The sequence below is a fragment of the Phyllostomus hastatus genome, unplaced genomic scaffold, assembly GCF_019186645.2.
Source record: "Phyllostomus hastatus isolate PE091 unplaced genomic scaffold, TTU_PhHast_1.1 phas_scaffold_442, whole genome shotgun sequence".
Taxonomy (NCBI): domain Eukaryota; kingdom Metazoa; phylum Chordata; class Mammalia; order Chiroptera; family Phyllostomidae; genus Phyllostomus; species Phyllostomus hastatus.
Genome location: NW_025334030.1, coordinates 1,991,075 through 2,012,836, shown reverse-complemented (window position 1 = coordinate 2,012,836; position 21,762 = coordinate 1,991,075). Strand labels below are relative to the sequence as shown.

Here is a 21,762-nt window from a genome sequence, read left to right as displayed (position 1 = left end):
CAGGGACTCTCTCTCCCACTGGGCTCTATTGCTGCCGTGTTTGGTTGCCTCAGCTGTTATGAAGTGGTGTGATGATGACTCACTGGACCAGGTCTCATCTTGCTCTCTGGACATCCTCAGTGGAAAACACTGGGTCACATGCCCATCATTCCAATAATGCCGATTGTCAGAGATGTGATTTCCTCAGCAGCTAGGCCAGCTCGCATGTGTACCTTGAACTAGCGGTAGAATCAATTCTATAAGACCCATCCAGACTGATGGCTCATCCTCTCTGAGAGAGACAGGACCACTAAAAAAAAATTATATGCAGAGAGGGGTGGCCTCTTGATCATCCCAAACTAGTGATATTCACTATACCTGATTTAATATGACTCAAATTTCCACATTATTTCTGAAAATTCATTGAACGCTTTAAATGGAGTCATTGATGTGTGCTCTCCTGTGGTTGTCACCAGCCTCTGATCAAATTTCAGCTGTTTGGGTGAGAGCAACCCTTTCATTCCAGTGGGGGCCAGATTTAATGACTGCATTTAAATGTTGGTGTCCATAGAAAAACAAATTAAAATCACAATGGCATACTGTTTTTACATCTTGAATTGACAAAGATTAACAAAATTGCTACTAGCCAATTTTGGCAACACTTGAGGTAACAAAAACCTTGTATACTGATGGCAGTAGTATAAGTAGGTATAAATTTTGAAGATGTATATATATGTATAGATGTATATATGTGTGTATATTTGTATATATATAAAGATACAGTTTTATTCAGCAATGCCTCTTTTATTAATTAACCCTATAACACAAATATTTTTAGTTTTGAAAATAGCCACATGGATGCACAAAAGAATACTTGTGAAGGGGTTCAGTGTAGGATTGTTCATAATATCTAAGTCATATCCAATTCAATGTATATCAGTTTTGAGCTGATCACAAAATTGCTGTCTACTCATGCATTTGCCTGATATTTGAAGGAAGTACAATTTTACATTTTAATACCAAAAAGTAAAATCTTTTAACCTAAGGAAAACAGCTCCTGAATGAAAATTTGGCTCTAAAGTCAGTCCCTGAGTTAGTATTTTGGAAAGGTTCACCCCAGAGTGGGTAGGTCCCCTATCTTGTGCTTTGATTACACCTTCCATATGGATTACGGATCATATTGAGAATATTAATTACTCAGCAACAACACTAATCACTTCACTGTATATATCTCACCCTTTCTCCTTCCTGCAATGTTTAAGCCAATTTGACCGATAACTGTGCATTAAAAAGAAGTGGCAGCATATGGCAGAAGGAGGACAGAGCCTCTAAGAAAAAGATTCTGAGATCAGTTCTTCTTTCTTTTTAAAAATATTTTAAAGTAGAAAATATTTTATTATACTCACGGATTCTGTGGGTTAAGACTTTGGAAAGGGCATGGCAGGGAAAGCTTGTCTGTAATACATGATGCGTGAGGCCTCAAGGGGGAGATACCAACCTGGTGGTGAGCAAATGCCTGGAGCGCTGGAATGGAGTGTTGGCCCAGTCACACCTGGCTCTGATGTCCAGACTGGAGGAGCCAACTCTAGGATTACCACCTGCAGTACTTGCAGGAGGCCTCTGTGCATTTGTAGCTTCCTTACAGCTGGGGGGCCCCAAGAGAGCTGGACCTCTCTCAGGGTGGCTCAGAGTGCCAAGCCTGTGTTCCAGCACACAGTATAACTGCATAGTGTCTTCTGGCTTAGCCTCCTGGAGTCAGATCTTAAGCCATGGATTATCAGCTCTGTTAGCCCCCAGGCAAGGTGCTGACCAGCTTGGAATGTCCACATATTCCTTTGTAAAATGGGCATACTAATCATAACCTCTCATATATAGCCTGATTATAATGAACAGTAAATAATAGACAGTGTGTGGGAATCATTCTACAAATCCTAAAGCCCTGGACATGGCAAGTGTTGCCATACTGAATTACCTTTTATAACTTTCAGTCTCTATTCTGTTGGTCTTATGAGACTAGATTTTTAGCCAGGCAAAGTATTTGTCTAACACTTTATATGTTTGCAGAATTAGGTGGAGTAGGTTATTCAGAAAAATAAGAAGCAGTGGAATGAGTTTTGTTGTTTTTTTTTTTATTTGATAGTAAGAGGAAGGGCAGTCTCCCTCTGCCTTGTGCACATAAAGGCACTATTCTTTTTTTGACACTGCAGATGAGCTTTTAAGAGTCAAGCTTTCTATTCTTTAGTGGGTAGCTTTTATTTTTGTTTTTGTCCTGAAAGAGTTGGGCAGCTGGACTCAGCTTAGGTTCCTAAGGGCTTAACATCTAAAATCTACATAGAAAGTAAAATGGTAACACCCTGGCATTAATGTACTTCTAGACCAGAGCCTTCTCACTTACAGAAGTATGTATGTTCTTAAACGACTCACACTGGAACATGGCCTGCTCCATTGTTTTTATATCATCCATGGATATTTTTGTGCTTTAAAGGGCAGAGCTGAATAGTTGCAACAGAGACCATATGTCCCACAAAACAGAAAATATTTACTATTTAGCCCTTTATAGGAAAAGTTTGATTCCTGATTTAGACTGAAGTTTTAGTTGAGTCATTGTTATACCCATAAAAGACTTGAAAACTATATATATTTGTGATCAAATGAGTGTGTATGCGTCCTTTAAACTTTCCCAATCACCCTTACCTTAACCCTCCCCCTCAATTGGATAGAATTGTTTTAAGCCATCAGTGGTTGTAATCTTCCTGAGTGCATTTTAACATCTTTGGTTTATTTTTCAAATATTTTTAAATGCCTACTATATCCCAGTTCTGTGCTAGGTGCTTTAACATGTGTTAGTTAACTTTATAATCCTCAGGAACCATCTGAATGGGTTGATAATAAACCCATTTTAAAGGAGTAGGAACAGGTGTTGAGCAGGATTTAAATAACTTGCCAAATTTCTTGGAACTTCTCTGATCCAGAATTCAAACTTAGACACATCTAAATTCAAGTTGATGGCTGCTGGGTATAGGATGATTGGCCATACCGTCTCTGTGTCCTGTTGCCAATTACATGACAGTTGGATGGGAAATCAAGGGGTAAAGAAGCTGCCTGGCAGGCACCCAAAGAGGGTCAAGACCTAGCTAGTTTCATCCTTTTTAGTATCTCAGTAAGGAATTTTGAACTGTGCTAGGCTCTCTTACTTTGAATAACAGCATGTTGTTCAATGTGGACACTAATACTTAGAATCTAGCAAAGAAATTACAGAAGTGAAGAAAAAAATGTAATCTGCTCATACAGAGTTCCAGGCAGAGAGGTACAGAAACTTGAATGGTCCTTATTTGGGAACCAGTTGTCTCATTCTGTGCAGTTGATTTAATCATTTATATTGTTTAATTGCTTGTATGAACTACATTTAACAATATAATGAGGTTTAATTACTCTATATATTTATTTTTATGCCACTCTATCAGGTATGATTGACATTCAAAAAGCTATGGCATTTAATGTATGCAACCTGATGGGTTTGGGGGTAAATACATGCCTATGAAATCATCCCCACAATCAAGGCCATACACTTATCCATCACCCCCAAAAGTTTCTTTTTGACCTGTTTTGTTTTAGTTTTAAGTAGTTTTTCTTATATGGTAAGACCACTGAACATAAAATTTAATTTCTTAGAAAACTTTTAAGTATACAGTGCAGTATTATTAACTCTAGGCCCCATGTTGCACATTAGAGCTCCAGAATTTACTCATCTTGCAGAATTGAAATTTTGTGCCCTTTGACCAACATCTGCTCATTTTCCCCACTCCTGGTAACCATGACTCTACTCTCTGGTTCTACAAACTGATGATTTTAGGTTCCTCATAAAAGTAGGATCATGCAGTATTTGTTTTACTGCACATGGCTTATTCCACTTAACATAGGTCCACTCATGCTGTTGCAAATGGTAGGGTTTTCTTTTGTTTTTCTTTCTTTTCTGGGGCTGAATAATATTCCTTTGTGTATATATACCACATGTTCTTTATCCATTCATTCATTGACAGGTGCTTTGTTTTTGTTTTTTTTTTCACATCTCAGCTACTGTGAATAATGCTGCAATGAACATGGGGGTGCAGGCATCTTTCTGAGATCCTGACTTCCATTCCTTTGGACACGCACTCAAAAGTGAGATTGCTGGATCAAATGGTAGTTTTCTGAGGAAGTTCCGAACTGTTTACTGTAATGACTCCACCACTTCACATTCCACTGTCAGTGTACAAGGATGCTCTTTTCTCTACACCCTCACCAACACTTAATCTTTTTAAAAATAATAGTCATCTAATAGGTGTGACATGATATGTCCCTGTGGTTTTAATTTCCCTGGTAATTAGTGATGTTGAGCACTTTTTCAGTTAATATGCATTAAATGGATTATTATATGTAAGGTATTGCAGCAACATCAGGAACTGGGTTACATTAATATAGAACTTATTTTTCATAATGTTATTATAATAATAATATTTATTACTATTAAACACAATGACATACATAATTGCCCAGGGAGGGTGACTTTACATTTGATGGGTTTCTTGAACTGCAGTATTTCTAGCCCCTAAAAAAGGAGTTTGGTGAGACAGGGAGCCTTAACTGCAGAGTACATAGAGCTTCTCTCCTGGACCATCTATTTTGCTCAAAGTTTTTAGAGGAAAAGTGTTATGTTTTATATAAAAAAACAAATACATAGGTAAGAGAAAGCAAATAAAATTTTAGGAGAAAGTATGAAACATTGAACACTATTTATGGGCCATTGTTTCCTTTTGCAGCTATGGGATACAACTTAGGTTCCCTCTGTCATTAGGCCGTGGTACTTGCAGTGGCATTTTGCAGGACAATAAATTATTATTCCACCTAAAGGTGATTTCTATTTTTCTGTGAAGTTCATTTTTATTGTACTTTTCCCACTACCCTTCAACCCCCTTGTACCTCTTCCGCACCTGCAGTCACCACGCTGTGCTTCATGCTTGTGATCCTTCTTTCCTTTTTGCTCAATCCCTCCCCACTAACGTCCCCACCTCATAGGTGTCATCCTGCTGTCTATGAGTCTGGCTCTATTTTGCTTGTTAGTTCAGTTTGTTTGTTAGATTCCACATGAGTGAAATCATATAGTATTTGTCTTTTTTCTGATTGTTTTATTTCACTTAGCATAATGGTCTCCAGGTTTAAGTTTGATAATGCAACCTGTCTGTCTTTGTCAAGATAGTAACATGGCCAAGAAAGGATTAAGAGAAAATTTCCAGAATATACTTTTTTTTCAGTGTCTCTAATGGTCAGCTTGTACCCAGAACAAGCTTTACCTTATGAATAAACAAACAAAAACAATACTAAAGAAATAGAATGTATACAGGCCTGAGGGATGGGGGGTGGAGTAGAAGGATGTGTGGTGTGGAGATGGTGCTTGTCTCTGCAAACAGATACTTTGAAGTCAACTGTCACTGTACAGGGCACATGCTCAGTGTCCCCCACCCTACAGCGTGGGTAGGGATGGTTAGGACAGCTCTTTGACTTGTGCCTCTTGGATATGAGGGCCAGTAGATTAGATTTTTTACTTTTTCTACAAATAAAGACTTCCAGTAAGTCACTCAGATACACTGGTGAAACTGTAAGATTCAGAATTACAATTTATTGCACAAATTTAAATTTGTATTCCATTGCTGGACCAGACTGTTGGGAACAAATTAATAGCTCTTTATAACCCCTGAAATAATTTTGTAAAGAGCACAGTTTTAGTTTAGGGCATTGCCATCTGCAGTGGGACATTTAAAACAGAATTAGGTCCAGAAATTGTGAGTGACATGTCGTTGTCACTGAGACTGTGATTGGTACAGTGCTTTCTGTTTTATTAACAATTTTAATGGGACATCATTTTGCCATAAAAATACTCATCTGCTAAACAGCCCTTAAATGACTATTTTTTTGTTTGTGCATTTGCAAAAACAAATAAAATGGTTTTATTTATGCACATGCATTGAAATATTAAAACATTGAGCAGAAACTTTTAAAGTGTGTCCTAATTTTTCTTCCTTGCTCAGCTGTATCCTCCTCAACCCTCGATCTTTTCTCATGAACAAGAATTCCCAGGACTTGAAAGGGTCCTAGGCCATTTTTCTGACCCCTGAGAAGGTTCCCTCCCACTCCATGAGCAACAAGATCTACAGATAGAAAGAACATGCAGTGTACGCAGTGTGACCTGAGTGTGGCTGACAGCTGTATCAAGGTTAGTGGCAGAGTTTCATTAAGAGGGTGTTGGAGATTATAGAAAAAAAAGTAAAGGGGCAAGAAAAGAGGGGGAAGGAGTGCTGGGGTAAACTATGGGAAAGTAGAAAGGAAAATAAAGTAATACCTGAGGATTTTCAGCAGAACAGCAAGTCCTAATAAGGAATCAAATTGTTGCCTCTCCTGTGCCAGTGAAGGTCAAAAGATACAACCAAGATGTAGCACCAAGTGTTCCTAATGACAATCCCTTTAGATTAGAAGGTCTCAAGTTGAAGCCTGCTTAGGAGCATAACACAGCCATGTGCTCCTCCAGCTCCGAAAAGGATTTCCTTCTTTAATTAAGCACCAGATGAGGCATTAGTTTGCTCTTAAAAGCCATGCCATTCGGAAAAGATGTAACCTTAAAAACTCGCACTGGGTGAGATGAACTGCACCTGCTCTGAGGGGTATCTGCAAGCTGACAACCCAGGAGGAAAAAGCAGGTTCACATCTCCTATTTTGGGCTCACTCATCAGCATATGCGTGCTTCCTGGAATGCTGATGGAATTGGGGGCAGTGTTTGAGTTGGTTTCTCTTTCTTCTGTTTCCTTACCTTCCCATGTTTCAGTTGAATGCTTATAACTTGAGTAAGATTAGTGTGACTACTTAGAATGGGAACTCTGAGCTTCCTGCAGGAGTCATCCAGCACCTGAAATGCCCTCTTATTCCATAGGCTCACTGAGGGTTAGGGATCCTCCAATGTTGATCAAAATCTTTAGAGTAGCAGGTGGGAACTTTACAGTCCTATCACATGGACTAAGGTGTTGGTGAATAAATAACTTCCCTCTTACTAGTGATAAAAGGTCTGTGATAATGACCAAGATGAAATTCTAGGCAGCAAAGTGACCCAAAGAAAGTTGTGTAAGCATTGTAATTAGTAAACATTCATTAAGCATCTACTTTGTGCCTGGCAAACAGGCTTTTGTTTAATGAATGCTTTATTATACTATTACCATTCATTTTAAATATCCATATATATATATATATATAAACCTGATTAAACATTGTCTACAGCTGAAATTCCTGCATTTAGGTAGGCTTTTTTTTATCATTTTGTAATTAATGTTCAAATATAGTTGTCTCCATTTTTCCCACCACCACTTCCCCCGCTCCCACGCCTCCCACCCTCAATCTTACCCCCCTTTGGCTTTGTCCTTGGGTCTTTTGCACATATTCTTTGATGACCCTTTCCCTTCTTTCCCCCATTATTACCCTCCCCCCCACCCCGCTCTGGTTATTGTCAGTTTGTTCTTTATTTCAATGTCTCTGGTTATATTTTGCTTGCTTATTTGTTTTGTTTATTAGGTTCCACTTATAGGTGAGATCATATAGTATTCCTCTTTCACTGCCTAACTTTCCTCACTTAGCATAATGCTCTCCAGTTCCATCCACGCTGTTGAGAAGAGTAGGAGTTCCTCCTTTCTTTCTAGCAGTATTCCATTCTGTAAATGTACCAGTTTTTAGAGAGCATATTCCATTGTGTGCTTCCTGGATAGGTGAAGTGTGAGTATGTTAAAAAGGTAAAATTTGATCCAGATGGTTACTGTAACAGTGCATAGATTTAACCAACTCAATGCACCTCACTTGTAAACTAGTCATGAATATTACATGTGTGACTATCTTGTTATATGAAAGCATAGATATGGCACAATCCTATTTTCTGTGCATTTATTCAAATGTATTTTATGATTTGATGAGCAACCATATCCTACTGTGCTCCTTGGACATTAATAAAATCAACTATCAGTGTCTGTCTACACTTCCAAGATTACCTAGTCTATGTCCACAGCTTCATCCGTCTATGCTCATGAATTCCAGATGATCTTAGCCTCTCTCTTGAGCCCCAGATTATCAACCCAATTGCTCCTTGGATCATCTAGAAGTTCCACAGCTATACCCAACTCATTGTAGCCAAAATGAACCTCCCAAATTCTTATCTGGTGCTCCTAAATTTGGTCATTGGTGTCACTATTCAATCAATAATTGTAACACAGATTTAGCCATTGACTTTGGCTTTGGACTTTTTCATTAAAAAAAACTCAACCTTACATATACATATCTTGCAGTCATTTAATGAGTCATATCAATTCTATTTATAAAACATTTACATTATATCCTTACTGCGTGACTTTGCTTATATAAGCCTTCATCATCTTCTGGCCTGAAACATAGTAAGACTCTCCTAATGGATCTCCCTGCTTTCAGTGGTTCATGCCTGCATCTCAAATGGAATTGCTTTCCTACTACTAACTTCCACTTTCCTTGTGGCACAATGGAGTCTAAACTCCCTAGCATGATTCACAGCCCTTTAATAATCTGACCTGTGCTCACCAGCTCTGCCTGGTCTTCAAACATCTACCCTGTCCATTAGCTTACACACTCACACCTCTATTGCTTTGTGTAAGGTGTTTTCTCTTCTTAGAGTGCCTTTTCCTTCTGATTGTGGAACAAATCCTGTATATCCTTTAAAACCCAAATCAAGCATCACCTCTGTGAATTCTCTGAAATCTATTTTCTGCTTTTAGGCAGAGCAAGAAGTCTCCTCTACTAAGCAGATGCATTTTACACTTTATGTCACTTATTTCAGTAATTATTATATTATTTTATATTGTAATATTGTTTGTATTTGTCTTCATCAACAGACTTATCAACTTTGTATCTCCCGGCCTGACAAAGGTTCTGGAATTCATATATGGAATATAATAGACATTCATATATATAATATTAAAAGAATGAATAAATCATTTATACTTTTGGTGACATTCTTAGATAGAAAGACATCTTTATGCTTACAATTGATAAAAAGAGAAAACCTAGCAAAACTTCGAGAATCTGTATTTGTTTTAACACTCAGAGTTTAAATTAAATTTCTGACAGGTTGGCTCAATAGCTATGCTTCACAAAAGAGCATAAGACATGGGGAAGAAGTTTATTCATCTCAGCATTGGGACACTTTGCTCTTCTGCAAAGCAAAGGGATCTGGGGACTTTCTTGCATGCTGGCCATGTCCTGTGGAATCCCACTTGTGTCTAGACATTCTAATAAGGATGGAGAATGTGGTTGGGGCTTCACAAGAAGTAGGCTTTTATAAGAAGCATATAGGAGAAGAGAAAGAAGACAGAACTAAGGAAGAAAGCTTTCACTGGCCAAGACCATAACTTTCCACATCTCTGTCTCTCTTTGGGGCCAGACTCTTACTTCTGCTTATCTGTCTCCCTTCCCTTCCCAGTTCTTTCTAGTGGTTACCTCTCTCTCCTTCTTTACTTCTCTATGACCTGTGTCTCTTGACTACTCATCAGACTCTACCATGAAATCTACCCAATCTAACAAATCCAGCTGTTGAACCCCACCTCTCCATCTCTTTCCCTAAGTCTCTCTGGGAGATACTCCAATTTGACAAGAGAGGGTATGTGTCTAACCCTGGTCCCTGGACAGGTGACTGGTTGGGATGAGGCTATGAGAGGAGCAGTTTCTCTAAGAAGTAGGGAGTAGAGAAAGGGGGCAACAATTGGCTTCTCTATGGTAACCACGGAGAGATGTTGGCTGATGTATACCTATAGCATCAGCAGCCTTTCTATCTCCTAAACTCTCAAGAAAAGGACACCCTCGAGCATGCGAGATTTCTACTCACATTCTGTTGTAGGCCCAGACCAAATCAAGTTATTGGAATTAGGAGTCACATTATATCACTCCTATGGGGTGACAGGATGCTAACACCAGCAGAACAAGGGGACTTGGGGAAAGAGTGATCTGTCATGTCTTTTATGACTATTTTATTCTCCAAACTGTTTATCCAATTTCTTATTTAGGCAATTCAAAGAAAAGGCTATTCTCATGAAGACAGAATGACCATTTAGGGACATCTCCAAGCAGAACTCTTCCATCTTTACAATGTCCATGTTGGTGTAACATAGAGAAATACCAGTGATATTGTACAGAATAGATCTCTCCCTACTGTAGGGGAGTAAATATCCTGTCCTCCACTTATCTTAAGTTCTCCAACTGGGCCCTATAAATTGTACTGGCAAAAGACAGATTAACAAGAGAGGAACATACACATTTAATATTAGATGTTGTGACACGGGAGCATTTATAAGAAAATAAAGACCCAAAGAAGAAGTTAAGCCTCAGCATTTTATACTAGGTTGGATGAAAAGTGGAAAGTTGTGGAAAAACATAATAGGAAAAAGAGCTATGATCTAAAGGTAGTGAACCAGAGGCAACTTAAAGGCCTGTGTATTTGGATTCCTCTTGGTGTCCCTCAGTCTTCAGAGAGAAGGATGCTCCTTTCCTATATGAAGAGCACTTCTCATGTGAGCACTTATGACCTGTTTTAGGGAGGACAGGAAGTCAGAGAGCTCTCTTGCACTTGCTGTTTCTCAAATCCTTTCAGCTTAACAACAAGCCAACATGCTATATTTTGCAGTAGTGTTGTCCTGACCTACCACTATCCACCCAATCTTCTGCTCCAGGGTCCCAGGACACATTGTAATATCTGGAAGTAAAATTTCCTTCCTGTTCCTTAGCTCTCACAACTCTCAACCTGAATCTCATTTCTGGCCCTACCTACTTGTCTACTTGTGTTCTGGTTATTAGAGAACATATATCAGCCTCTGAAGCTCTTTGCTGACAGAATATATCTGCCTTATTTTTGTAGCTCCACAGTGCAAACCAGATGGCATGTGTTCAATAGTATTTGAATGAAACAAAGGCAGGAAGCTGAATTATGCAATAATAAATCCTAAAAACCTAAGATTCTTATTTATGGCACCTATCCTCATTCTTCCATCTCATGGCAAGATTTGTTTCCTATGTAGCAACTACTAAAATCTGCCATCCTGTTTTTGTCTGCCTTCCCCACTATGTAATACAAACTCCATGAGGGTCAGGGTTTTGTCTATCTTATTTACCAAACACAGTATTGAAAATAACCATTGTAGAAATAAGCAAAGACCAACTAAATGAGAACAAGCAAGGGCTGTTTATTGAGAGCTTGCTACAGCTGGGGCATCAACCACCATCACTTGTGTTTTGGAAGAGGCTCAAAGTTGGGCAAAAGAGTGAAAAGCTTTATAGGAGGAAAAAGGGGAGACTTTGGGGATGCCCTGACTGGAGGGTTTGGGCTTGGGGAAGCTGAAGGTGGACTAAATAGAAGCAGGGCTTTTTATGTGACTGGTTATAGGGCACATTTAACTTTCTCTTGTTTCTAAGTTGGAAATGGGGATAAAATTAGAGAAGCTGTTTCTAAGCTGGAAATGGGGACAAAAATTAGAGAATCTGTCCATTACTAATCAAGTTGTGGAAATTTTTGAGCCAAATGTTACACAGGTTTTTGTTTGGCTTCCTGAACTGATTGCTAGAGACAGAAGTCAGAAATGGTCTGACTTTCTAAAAGTCTGATTTGTGGATAGCACACTGATTTTTCTGGGCTGGTTGCTGGGGATCAGGGGCCAGAGTTTTATTTTTCTATATGGTCTGGTTGTTCTTCATTTGTATAGTCGGGCTTTCACTGCTGATGTGAGGGAAGGAAAGAAGGAAGGAAGGAAGGAAGGAAGGAAGGAAGGAAGGAAGGAAGGAAGGAAGGAAGGAAGGAGGAAGGCAGGCTATTATCCAACTTCCATTATGGAGATTTCATTTTGAACACTACATGTCAAGGAGCAACTCATCAGAGCTGACATGATGGCTCTTTTCAGGAGTGTCCACCCTTGAATCCTATTCCATAACCCAAAGCTGAAGCGCTGTGAAGAAGAAAGATACTCTTTTCCTGTCAATCAGCCAAATAAGAGCCAAAGGCTTTTGAGGAGGCACTTAAAGAATTTTCAGTTTGCAGTTGTGTAGAAGCTGTTGTTCAGGTAATTTAACATTGATTTTAGTTTAAAAGGCAATTAAGACAAAATGGACAGCCACTAGCCACTTAGGTTAAATAAGCTTAGATTTAAATTGCTCCCCATTACCACCTTTGTTTTCTAAGTTTGAACTCTTTTATGCTAATTTAGCCTGCAATTGGGTGGTGGCCCAACTGGGGCAGGTGGATGGAAGAGGGACCAGAGCCATGGAGATGGTTATTGAAAGAGGCCCAAAGCGTTCCCAGGATGAGATGGGTTCTCTTTTATACTGCTACTGGAAATGGTTAGTATAACATTCCAGTATTCTGATTCCTTCTATCTAAAGTCCTAAAAGGGGTGCACACATTTTGATGTATCAGTTCCACTTTCAGATATTTACCTTGAGATAACAGAAACAAGCTCATGACATTATGGGCAAGGATGTTCATTTCAATGTTATTTAACATAGAGAAACAAAAATGAAAAGTAATACTTGTTTGTTGCAATGCTATTTAATTAAAAAACAAACAATCAAACAAACAAACATTTCTCTCAGTGGTGTGCTTGATACATGCCACCTCAAGGGAAAAGTTATGTGTACATGTTAAATTATGAAGAGGTAGAATGGATGTTCAATTGCAATAATTCTGTTTCTTGCTCAAAAAAGTCTGCTAAGCCTCATTAAAGAATGTCATTCAGCCGGCCCTACTTTAAAGTTGTAAGGTGAAACATTTTTTAGAGCACACTTCTAAAATATGCCCAGGTAATTCATGCATTTGCCTATTAGGAAATATGGTCATTTGCCAGCAACCAGTGTTGAGCTAATGGGGTCCATTTTGGAATATAAGCACAATAAGTCCACCATAAATCGTATGCTCTGCCATCTCAATATGCTTCATTAAGCTCACTTTTCCTGATGCAACTGGATTATTAGATGTCAGGACAATGAAAATCATTAGGTCCTACTGTTCTAATCCTACAAAGCACCAGTGTGGTTGCTATGTAATTTTATTTTTTTTTTTCAGATAGAACCTGCTTTGTGCTTTTCTATGAGAAAATATTTTCAAACTGGTAAAGAAGCAATATTACTGTATTGTGAGGCATATCTCAGTAGGTCATTACCATAACTTCTAACAGAAAGGGTAATCTATGTCACATTTTACTTCAAGGATAAGATTGATTTTTATAAAAATCTTTAGTGCACTGAGGCTTAGCAATTTTTTTTTCCTGTGAAGAAGCAATTAGATACTGGAGTTTTCCAGAAATGTTAGGTGAGTGTAAGCCAAACCTTGATTTTTTTGAAAGTCCTATCATTCAGGATTTGAAGAGAAAAGGCAGTTCCTGGTGAGGAAAATGCTGTCAGCAGCATAGCAGTTGCCATCCTTCCCACGGCTGGGGATTCCACTTCCTCCCTATATTTACATTTGTTTGGAAAATTGGCAAATGCCTGAAATAACAAAGAAGAAAATAATAAGCACCCCTATTTCTACCACCAAGAGCCACCTATTTTAAATAATTTCTTCCAGGTATGTATATCTATATACCCCCACACACATTTAAAAATTGGTATACACATTCTCTTTACTGTCAAAACAACCCGTATGTGTGTATAGTACTTGTATATATGTATAAATATGTGTGTGTATTTAATATTTTTATACACACAAACTTTATTTGATGTTATTTATATGTATGTGTTTATATGTATAAGTGTACATATGTACATATGAGGTATGTCCAGAAAGTATCCAGCCATGTAATGTGAAAACCAGACATTTATTGAAGAAGATACAAAATACAAGAAACATTGTACATAGGACAATGACACCTCAGTCCTCTTCAAAGTATGCACCTTGGGACCTCACAGAGTTCTCCCAATCACCATCAGTTGCCCTATTGCATTTCCCTGAATCTCATCAATGGTCTGAAATCTCTTCCCTTTCAAAGGTGATATTAGTTTTGGAAAAGCCAGAAGTCGTAGGACACCAAATCTGGGCTGTAGGGGGAGCTGAGTCATGTGGGTGATTTGATGTTTCACAAAAAAGTCTGCACCAGACATGATTTGAGTGGAGGTGTTGTCCTGGTGAAGCTGCCGATTACTAGTTGCCCATAGTTGCGGCCTTCTGAATCATCTGGATAGTTTCTGTGGAGGGATGTTCAAGCTTAATACAAAATTTGATGCAGATTCATTGCTCTACTCGCACAGTCATGTTGAATGTCACGGCCACACAGTACACATGCTCACTCAATGGCATCTATTGCCCTCACAGGCTAGTGCAGTGAAGTTTTCATTGTTCACACATGCACATTCCAGTCCATTCCCCTTGGCTGCCAGGTTACACTGATGTTATGCAAACCATTCTCATTATATTAACAATGGCTGGACTTTTTCTGGATAGACCTCATGTATTTAAAGGTTGTGTGTATATAAAACACACATATTAACTTTTATAAAAGCATAAAACCAATATATAAAGTCTCTTAAAGGGGAGCTAGAACCCCCTCACTCTCTATCATTAGTCCCAGTCTCCTCCCCTTTCCCCAGAGAGAACACTTGAGAATTTAAGGCCCTCCTTCTAGACCAGGGATTGAGGAACTCCTGTCAAGGGCCAGGTAACAAATATTTTGGGCTTTGTGGACCATTTGGTCTCTGTATTCACTACTCAATTCTGCAGCTGAGCAAAAGCAGTTGCAGGCAATGTGTAATCAAATGGAACATAGTTACATTCCAATAAAACTGTACTCATGGACAGTGAAATTTGAATATTCTACATTTTAATATAGCATAAAATATGCCTCTTCTTTTTATGTTTGTTAATCACTTAAAATATAAAAGACATTTTCAACTAGTGGGCTGTACAAAACAGGTAGCTGACAAATTTGGCCAACCTCCTTTCTGGATCATTTCTTATGCATCTACAAATATGTGTCTATCTACAGAAAATCTCTCATATTATTTCATTTGTGCATTTTCTTTTGTATATGGTATCATAGTACATGAATCATTTAAAACTTGTGTTTTATCTCAGCAAAATTTTTACTGAAAATATGTGTATATATAGTTGTACTGTGTAGTCTGTATAAATAGCTTTTTGTCTATATACATCTATATTTATAGATTATTCACATGTAGACTTAATCAATTTCTTCACTGCTACATAGTATTCCACAAAGGATATATCATATTTTTATGCTGATAGGTATTTGCTTTGTTGTTCCTTTCCTAGTAAAAGCAATGGTTTAAAAGTAAAAAAGCCTTGGCTGGTGTGGCTCAATGGATTGAGTGCTGGCCCTCAAACCAAAAGGTTACCGGTTCAATTCCTAGTCAGGGCACATGCCTGGGTTGCAGGCCAGGTCCTCAGTGGAGAATGTGTAAAGAGCAACAGATGATGTTTATCTAGTATATGTTTTTCTCCCTCTCTTTCTTTTTCCCTTCCCATCTCTCTAAAAATAAAAAAAAAATCTTAAAAAAATAAAATAAAAATAGTGGTGCTGTTATATCCCTAAATATAGCTTGTGTATGTATTTGTTAGGTGAACATTAGAACTGCTTGGTTATAGGGTGTTCACACATTCCACTTTCATATATTTCAGTAAATCGGTGTTCAGAGTGACAATACCACTTTGCATTCCCACGGAAAGACTCTCTGATTCTTGGTTTGAGGGGGTTTCATCCATTGCTGTCTTCCTCACAGAGAGGGAACAAGAAAACAACCTTAGATCTGTATCATCTCATCTTGTTGCCACAGATGCTAGTGTGGACCTTTATTTCCCTTTGGGTGAGTACAGACATTGTTTTAACTCTTTGCTGGGGCACTTACACATGAGAATAGCAATTTATATCAATAACCAGGTTTGGCAACATCTGCCAAGGTTGTCACAGTCTGTGATTAAATGGCCATATGTGCCAGGGAACAGGAGGACAAATGGGGTTGTAATTAGGGTTTGCTATCTCTCCACCCACCACCCTAACCATCCTTAACTTAAATAACCTTGCTTTTGTGTACTGATTTTTTAATGAAATTATCCCACTGAGAATGCCTGTTTCTGTTGGCATATAAAGTAAAATAACACTTTATATTTGTGTTTATCTATAATTACATAGGGTTCTGATTGAGCAAAAAGTCTGGAGGCCCATCTGGTTATGTAGAAGTCTAGAAACCTTTTGCCATTTTCCACGAAGCCAGTGCAAGCCCTGACCAGACGATGTGTGCCTATGCTAGATCTTAACTGTTAAAATGATGAGGAAGCACACCGTGTCGTCACTGTGAAAGGAAGTTTCACCTAACATTACCTTCGCCCCCCTTAAATGCCACTGCCCCCAAGAAAGGCAGGTGGACAAAACCACATGGAAACTTTTCTTAACCCTTCAAGGAGCAATTGAAACACTATATTAATGTATATTTAAAAACACCCTTAATGCATAGCATGGAAAAAAACAAAACTCATTTTGTTATTGGTGTGACAGAGATGGATTATGGTTATGTAAGGACTTGGCATGTTCCAAAAAAAAAACAAAACTAAGAAAAAAAAAACCCCTGAAAATGTTGCCTTTAGACATGAAGCTATAATAAATATGAAAATAAATATCTGAAAGATTTATTAGCATTTTACAATTTGCTTACTGATACATAAAATTGTAATCAGTTGTGCACGAGTTCTTTAACAAAAATAAAGTATCTGAGAAATGACACAGGAAGCCCATGAATCTTTCACTGCTAATCATAGTGTATCTACCCACATATGAAATTTTCTTCCACATGGAGATGCCTCCCATTCAATTGATAAGTGCTTGAAGAAGCAAAGCCATCTCACTGCATATAGTTTTTAGTTCTGACTGTAAGGAAAAAGGAAAACTAATTTTTCTACATCTGAAAGATTCCCTTTCCCGGCCAATCAATTGCTTAGTATTTGAGGAAACAGCACTTAGACTGGGAATAGCTAGGACCTTGTACTACTCATTCCCACTTAAAAAAAATGGGAAATTTACTTTGATGTCATCATTCTTCAAGGTAAATAGATTTTCAAAGGTGATCACTAAAGTTCAACAGGGCATGGTAGGTTTTTCCTCCCCAAAGCAGGTTCAAACTTTCCACCATTCTCATTCAGTACATCATATCCAAGATGATTTGAGATCACAACGCTTTACTAGAAAAAGTGCAACCGCTTCTCAAAGGAAACACTGAAATCGTGTCAGCAGCATTGGGGGAAGGGCGTGATGGAATTTCCACCCTTTACTAGTGTTTATATGTGAAGTAGTAGCATGTTGGAAGTCATAAATACTGTCCCGTGGACATTTTGAATAATGCAGGAGTAGTATAAGTAATTGGAAGTGCTTATATCCTGCCTTTAGACATTTCACTGCTCCTGAGTTAAAATTGGTTGTCAAGTGTGGGCTCGGAGGACCGTGCAAGGTGCCCTATTCTGTCATGTGGTACATATTTAATGCTTGAAAGAACAGGGGAAGGGAAGGGACACGTGCAGGAGAGGGAGAGAGAGAGAGAGAGAGAGAGAGAGAGAGAGAGAGAGAGAGAGAGAGCTGCCAGCTCCGTGCTTTGCAGGCGCTTGCTTGAAGGAGCCTGGAGGTGGGACCCACGCAGCCTGGGCATCCACTGCCTTCCTGGGGCTGCAAGACTTTGCAAAAACATTGGGCGTCCTATTTGGCGAGTGTTTTTGGCACGGAGGCAGAGGCGGCCGGGGAAGCTGGGCTGGGGTGCTGCAGTGTTCCTGGCACTTCGGTGGCCTCCCTTTGTGTGCATATCCGCGTTGATTGCCTCCTTTCTTGGGCTGCTCGCTCGCTCTCTTTCCCCACACGTTCTGCACCTGCTGGAGACAGTGTCAGGCTGCCAGGCAGCCAGGGCAAGCGCAGCACAGCGCACTCGCTGAGGACTGGAGTCATTTACATTGCTAGCACGTGGGGGCCGTGCGCTGTTGCCTTGCTCGGACTTCTTCCGTGTTCTCCCGGGGAGGAAACAGGAGGCACTTTGCAGCCGACAATGAAATCTTGGCAGCTAATTGCAGTCGTGGGAGATGCCCTTCAGGTAAGGCGAGAGAAGGCTCTAAACGCTGTCAGGGAAGGAGAGACAGAGAGGGAGAAGAGGGAGGGATGGAGAGCAGGCAGGTTCTGCAGAGGCTTCCCGAAGCCCACTGACTCACGGGAGGAGGTGGAAGAGGGACGGGGACGGGGGCGGGCGACAGAGGGGAGGAGTGTGCAAATTGACATTTTTGGCTGCCTGTGGCAGAGGAGCCGCCGCCAGCCGCTGTCCAACGTGCACGCAGAGAGGGTGGCGGCTGCTGATTAAAATAGGGACCTGCCGGCGGATGGAATACGGGAACAGCGAAGCCGCGATGGAAGGCTGTGGCTGCGTCCACGGCGCGTGAATGAGCCACGGTATGTAAGGCCACCCCGGGGACCGTGCAGGCTGGGCGCAGGACTCGCCAGGGCGCACCCAGGGGCGCTGAGTGCCTGGGAAGGCGCGTCTGGAGTAACTGGGGTGCCTGGGGATGAATCGATTTTCTTTACCAGCTAGAAGTTCATGGGGAACTTCATTGCCTATGCTCATTGACTCCGTTTAACTTTATTTTCAGAGATGAATAAGCGTTTATAAGAAAAGGCGTGAAAGTCCCAGTAGGCTAGGCAAGGGCTTTGCAAAGCTGCGCGGTTCTTTAAATGAGAGGTTGATGAAACCACTGGCCAGATGGGCCGTGCATTTGGAAAGTTGGCAGGCTCCCCGCTCCGATGGGCCGTTCTTGTGCGAGTGTGAATATGCACTGCATGTTTGTGTAAATATGTCTACCGTGCTAATTGCGCTGGTGTACCCTCTCCCCTCTGCTTTTCCTGGTTCTCAAAGAAGAGACCTGAAATGAACAATATTGAAGATGTTTTGACTTGAGAAATATGCTCTTGGCCTTTTTATTAAATGAAACAACAGTTGCCCCCTTTGAGAGATCGAATGGGGAGATGTGCTTTGCCTTCCAAAGTGATGGGATTAACTGGCAAGCGTTTTAAAAATATGCAAAGTGTTGAAATCAACCTTTATCAGCCTAGAAGAACCACCTAGAAGACTCAGTCTCAAGCTATCTTTCTAGACATTATTTTCAGATTACAGTGAAACTGGTGGTTTTGTGTAGTTCTGTTGACAAAAGAGCTGTGCCCCTCCCCGCAACACACACACTTAATAGGGGCTCAGGGGAAATTCTGAATCCAAAAGTTTTGTTGGTAAAATCATCCTAATAAAATGTTCATTAACTTATGAGCTAAAAAGAGTCACTTCTTATACATCTTTCGATAGCTCATAATTTACTTGTTGTTTATTATATGGTTTAATTTTGGTCCGACAAAAATGAATGCAGTCAAAATGATTGTGTAATCCTCTTTATCAGGGTAGATGCATGGTAAATTGTTTGGTTTAAGATCAATATGTATCTTTGGAAATCCAAAGGGCAGGAGTGTAAATGTGTTTATGAAATGAAGTAACTTGCCTTTATGGTTTGTTGTGATTAAGTCTAAGAGGGTTGTCCTTCAAGTAAGTAAACTAAACTCAATCAGTGACAGCTGTTTATCCCTGGCGTTTGTAGGGAATTTGGACAGCGTTCATGATTTTCCTATAAGAAGCAGGATTTTTCAACTCTTATCTGCCCACTCACACTCCCCACACATGCCAATGATTCCTCTGTATTAGAATACTCACAGGTTATGAAGAGAAAATTGCTTCTCTGAAGAGTGGAGGAAGTATTACCTGTGGGAGAAGGTTTCCTCTAGTTCTTTCTCCCTCCCTCCCTTCTCTCTTTCTTTCCTCCCTTCCTTCTTTCCTTCTCTCCTACCCGCTTCCTCTCTTACCCACCTATATTTCCTTCCTTCTGTCTTTATTCTTGTACCTGGAGCAGAAAGCTTTTCCAGTATCTTTTACTACACTTTTATTTTAACAAATGTTTTGCAGCCTGATAATTGGAATGTGATTTTTTTTTCTTTTTGATATTCTCTGCTCATGTACAAGAGATAATTAATATCAGGCAATCCACTGTACACTAATCTTATTTTAAAAAGTGAATAGTTAAACTGTTCATTTCATTTTAACCAAGCAAATAGACTCTTGGAGAATGCATTTACTATATGAAAAGAGCTGAATCTTTTCTCTGTTATCACCAACTGATTGGCTTTTACAACAGTGTGCTTGGCCTGCTATAACTTCATTGGGCTAAGCATATTTTTACATTTGTCTGCTATAACCTTGTACTACAAAGTTTTATTTTCTCTGTTTCCTTCTTTACTTTTAGACTTGGAATTCATTTTAATCTGTATTTACTTGGACTTGGTAGATATAACCATACACCTTGACTTATGAGCCAGTTTATTTAAGTATCACAAAAAGAGTTTATTCCTTTTAATTTTCAATTTTTTTCTCTCCCCATGAGTATGACACAAAAGTTGGAGTAGATTTCAGAGAAAGGGCTTTTAGCAACAATTGTCTTCCTCTAAATTATAGTTGTGAGATTTTGAGAATATGGTCATATTTTGAGAATATTATATGAGAATCAGAAAACATATTCCTTACTGTTTTCTGTTTGGTTACAGAGAATCCAGTTAGATGGGTCAACCTCGAGCTAAATAACCATTACAATGTCCAGTGAAATATAATTTTTGTCTTGTTTTCTGCCTAAATTTATAATTTCATATTACGTTTTGAGCAAAGCTGCTGCACCTGAGAAATGGAATGTGGTCTAAAAGAAGAACATTTATTAAATAATTATATAACTTTATTATCATTAATTAAACTTTTATGTTTAATTTTTAGCTATTTTTAAAATTTATGTGTATTAGTTTCAAAAGTATCATAGAGGGAGCTGGAGTAAGTTCTTTGAAAGTAATTCTAAAGGCATTAAAACAAAACTCGGTCGATGAGATTTTAATCTCCATGTTGCATTGGTTTTCCAACAAACATAAAAATAAACAGGGAGAAAAAGCATGGACCCTTAATGTTTTTTGCACTTTAGACTTTATTTTGATGTAGATTAGGAAACTTCAAGATGTGGTGATACATGAGATCTTTGTCTATGTTCCTGGGTGCACATTTTGTCCTTCTGTTTTGTTTCCTTCATTTTCATGCAGAGTGGGGTGTTTGCATGTATTATGAGCAGTAGTAAACAGGAGCAAATAAGGGCATGGGGAATTTTTAATTATGCATTTTAATTTATTTGAATTAAATCATATATAACAGAATAGCAGTCCTGGCAATTAGGTATTCATACTGCCCTCTCTGTTTGCATGGTACTAACAAATAAATACATCTTTAAAAGCCAGCTTTTAGCTCATACTACTTGACTTGGAAACCTTTATGATTAATTAATTCAATAACAAGAATGTGTCAAATAGTTTCCAGGAGTGTTTTTTATTGATAGATATGAAGTTTATATGAAAAGTTGTGTGTGTGTGTGTGTGTGTGTGTGTGTGTGAGGGGGTGTTATGTGTGCCCAAAAAGCTGAAACAGCTTATGTCAGCTATAGAGACTTATTTTTGATTCAGCAAAACTAGGTTACGAATTCAAGCAATTAAAAATGACAAAAAGCCCAATTTCACTGCCCAGATTAATACACTTCCAATTTTTCCTGCTCCATAAAATTTCAAAGTGTTCTTTCTGGTTAGGTGTGTGCATAACCTATAGGGTATCAGA

The 21,762-nt window shown here is 39.1% G+C and overlaps 1 protein-coding gene across 11 annotated transcripts in view; it reads left to right on the top strand.

The window, feature by feature from the left end:
• The window catches only part of RBFOX1 (RNA binding fox-1 homolog 1), a 1,503,477-nt gene that overhangs the window by 407,680 nt on the left and 1,074,035 nt on the right, over positions 1–21,762 (top strand). Inside the window, exon 1 of one of the 11 annotated variants that reach the window (XM_045820710.1) lies at positions 18,055–18,132. The exons of 9 other annotated variants lie outside the window; for them this stretch is intronic. In XM_045820710.1, the coding sequence (XP_045676666.1) occupies positions 18,088–18,132 (45 nt within the window). In that variant the 5' untranslated portion in view covers positions 18,055–18,087. Of the gene's footprint in view, positions 1–18,054; positions 18,133–18,399; positions 18,483–21,762 lie in introns of those variants that run through there. One more of the 11 variants, XM_045820721.1, reaches the window with a different exon arrangement.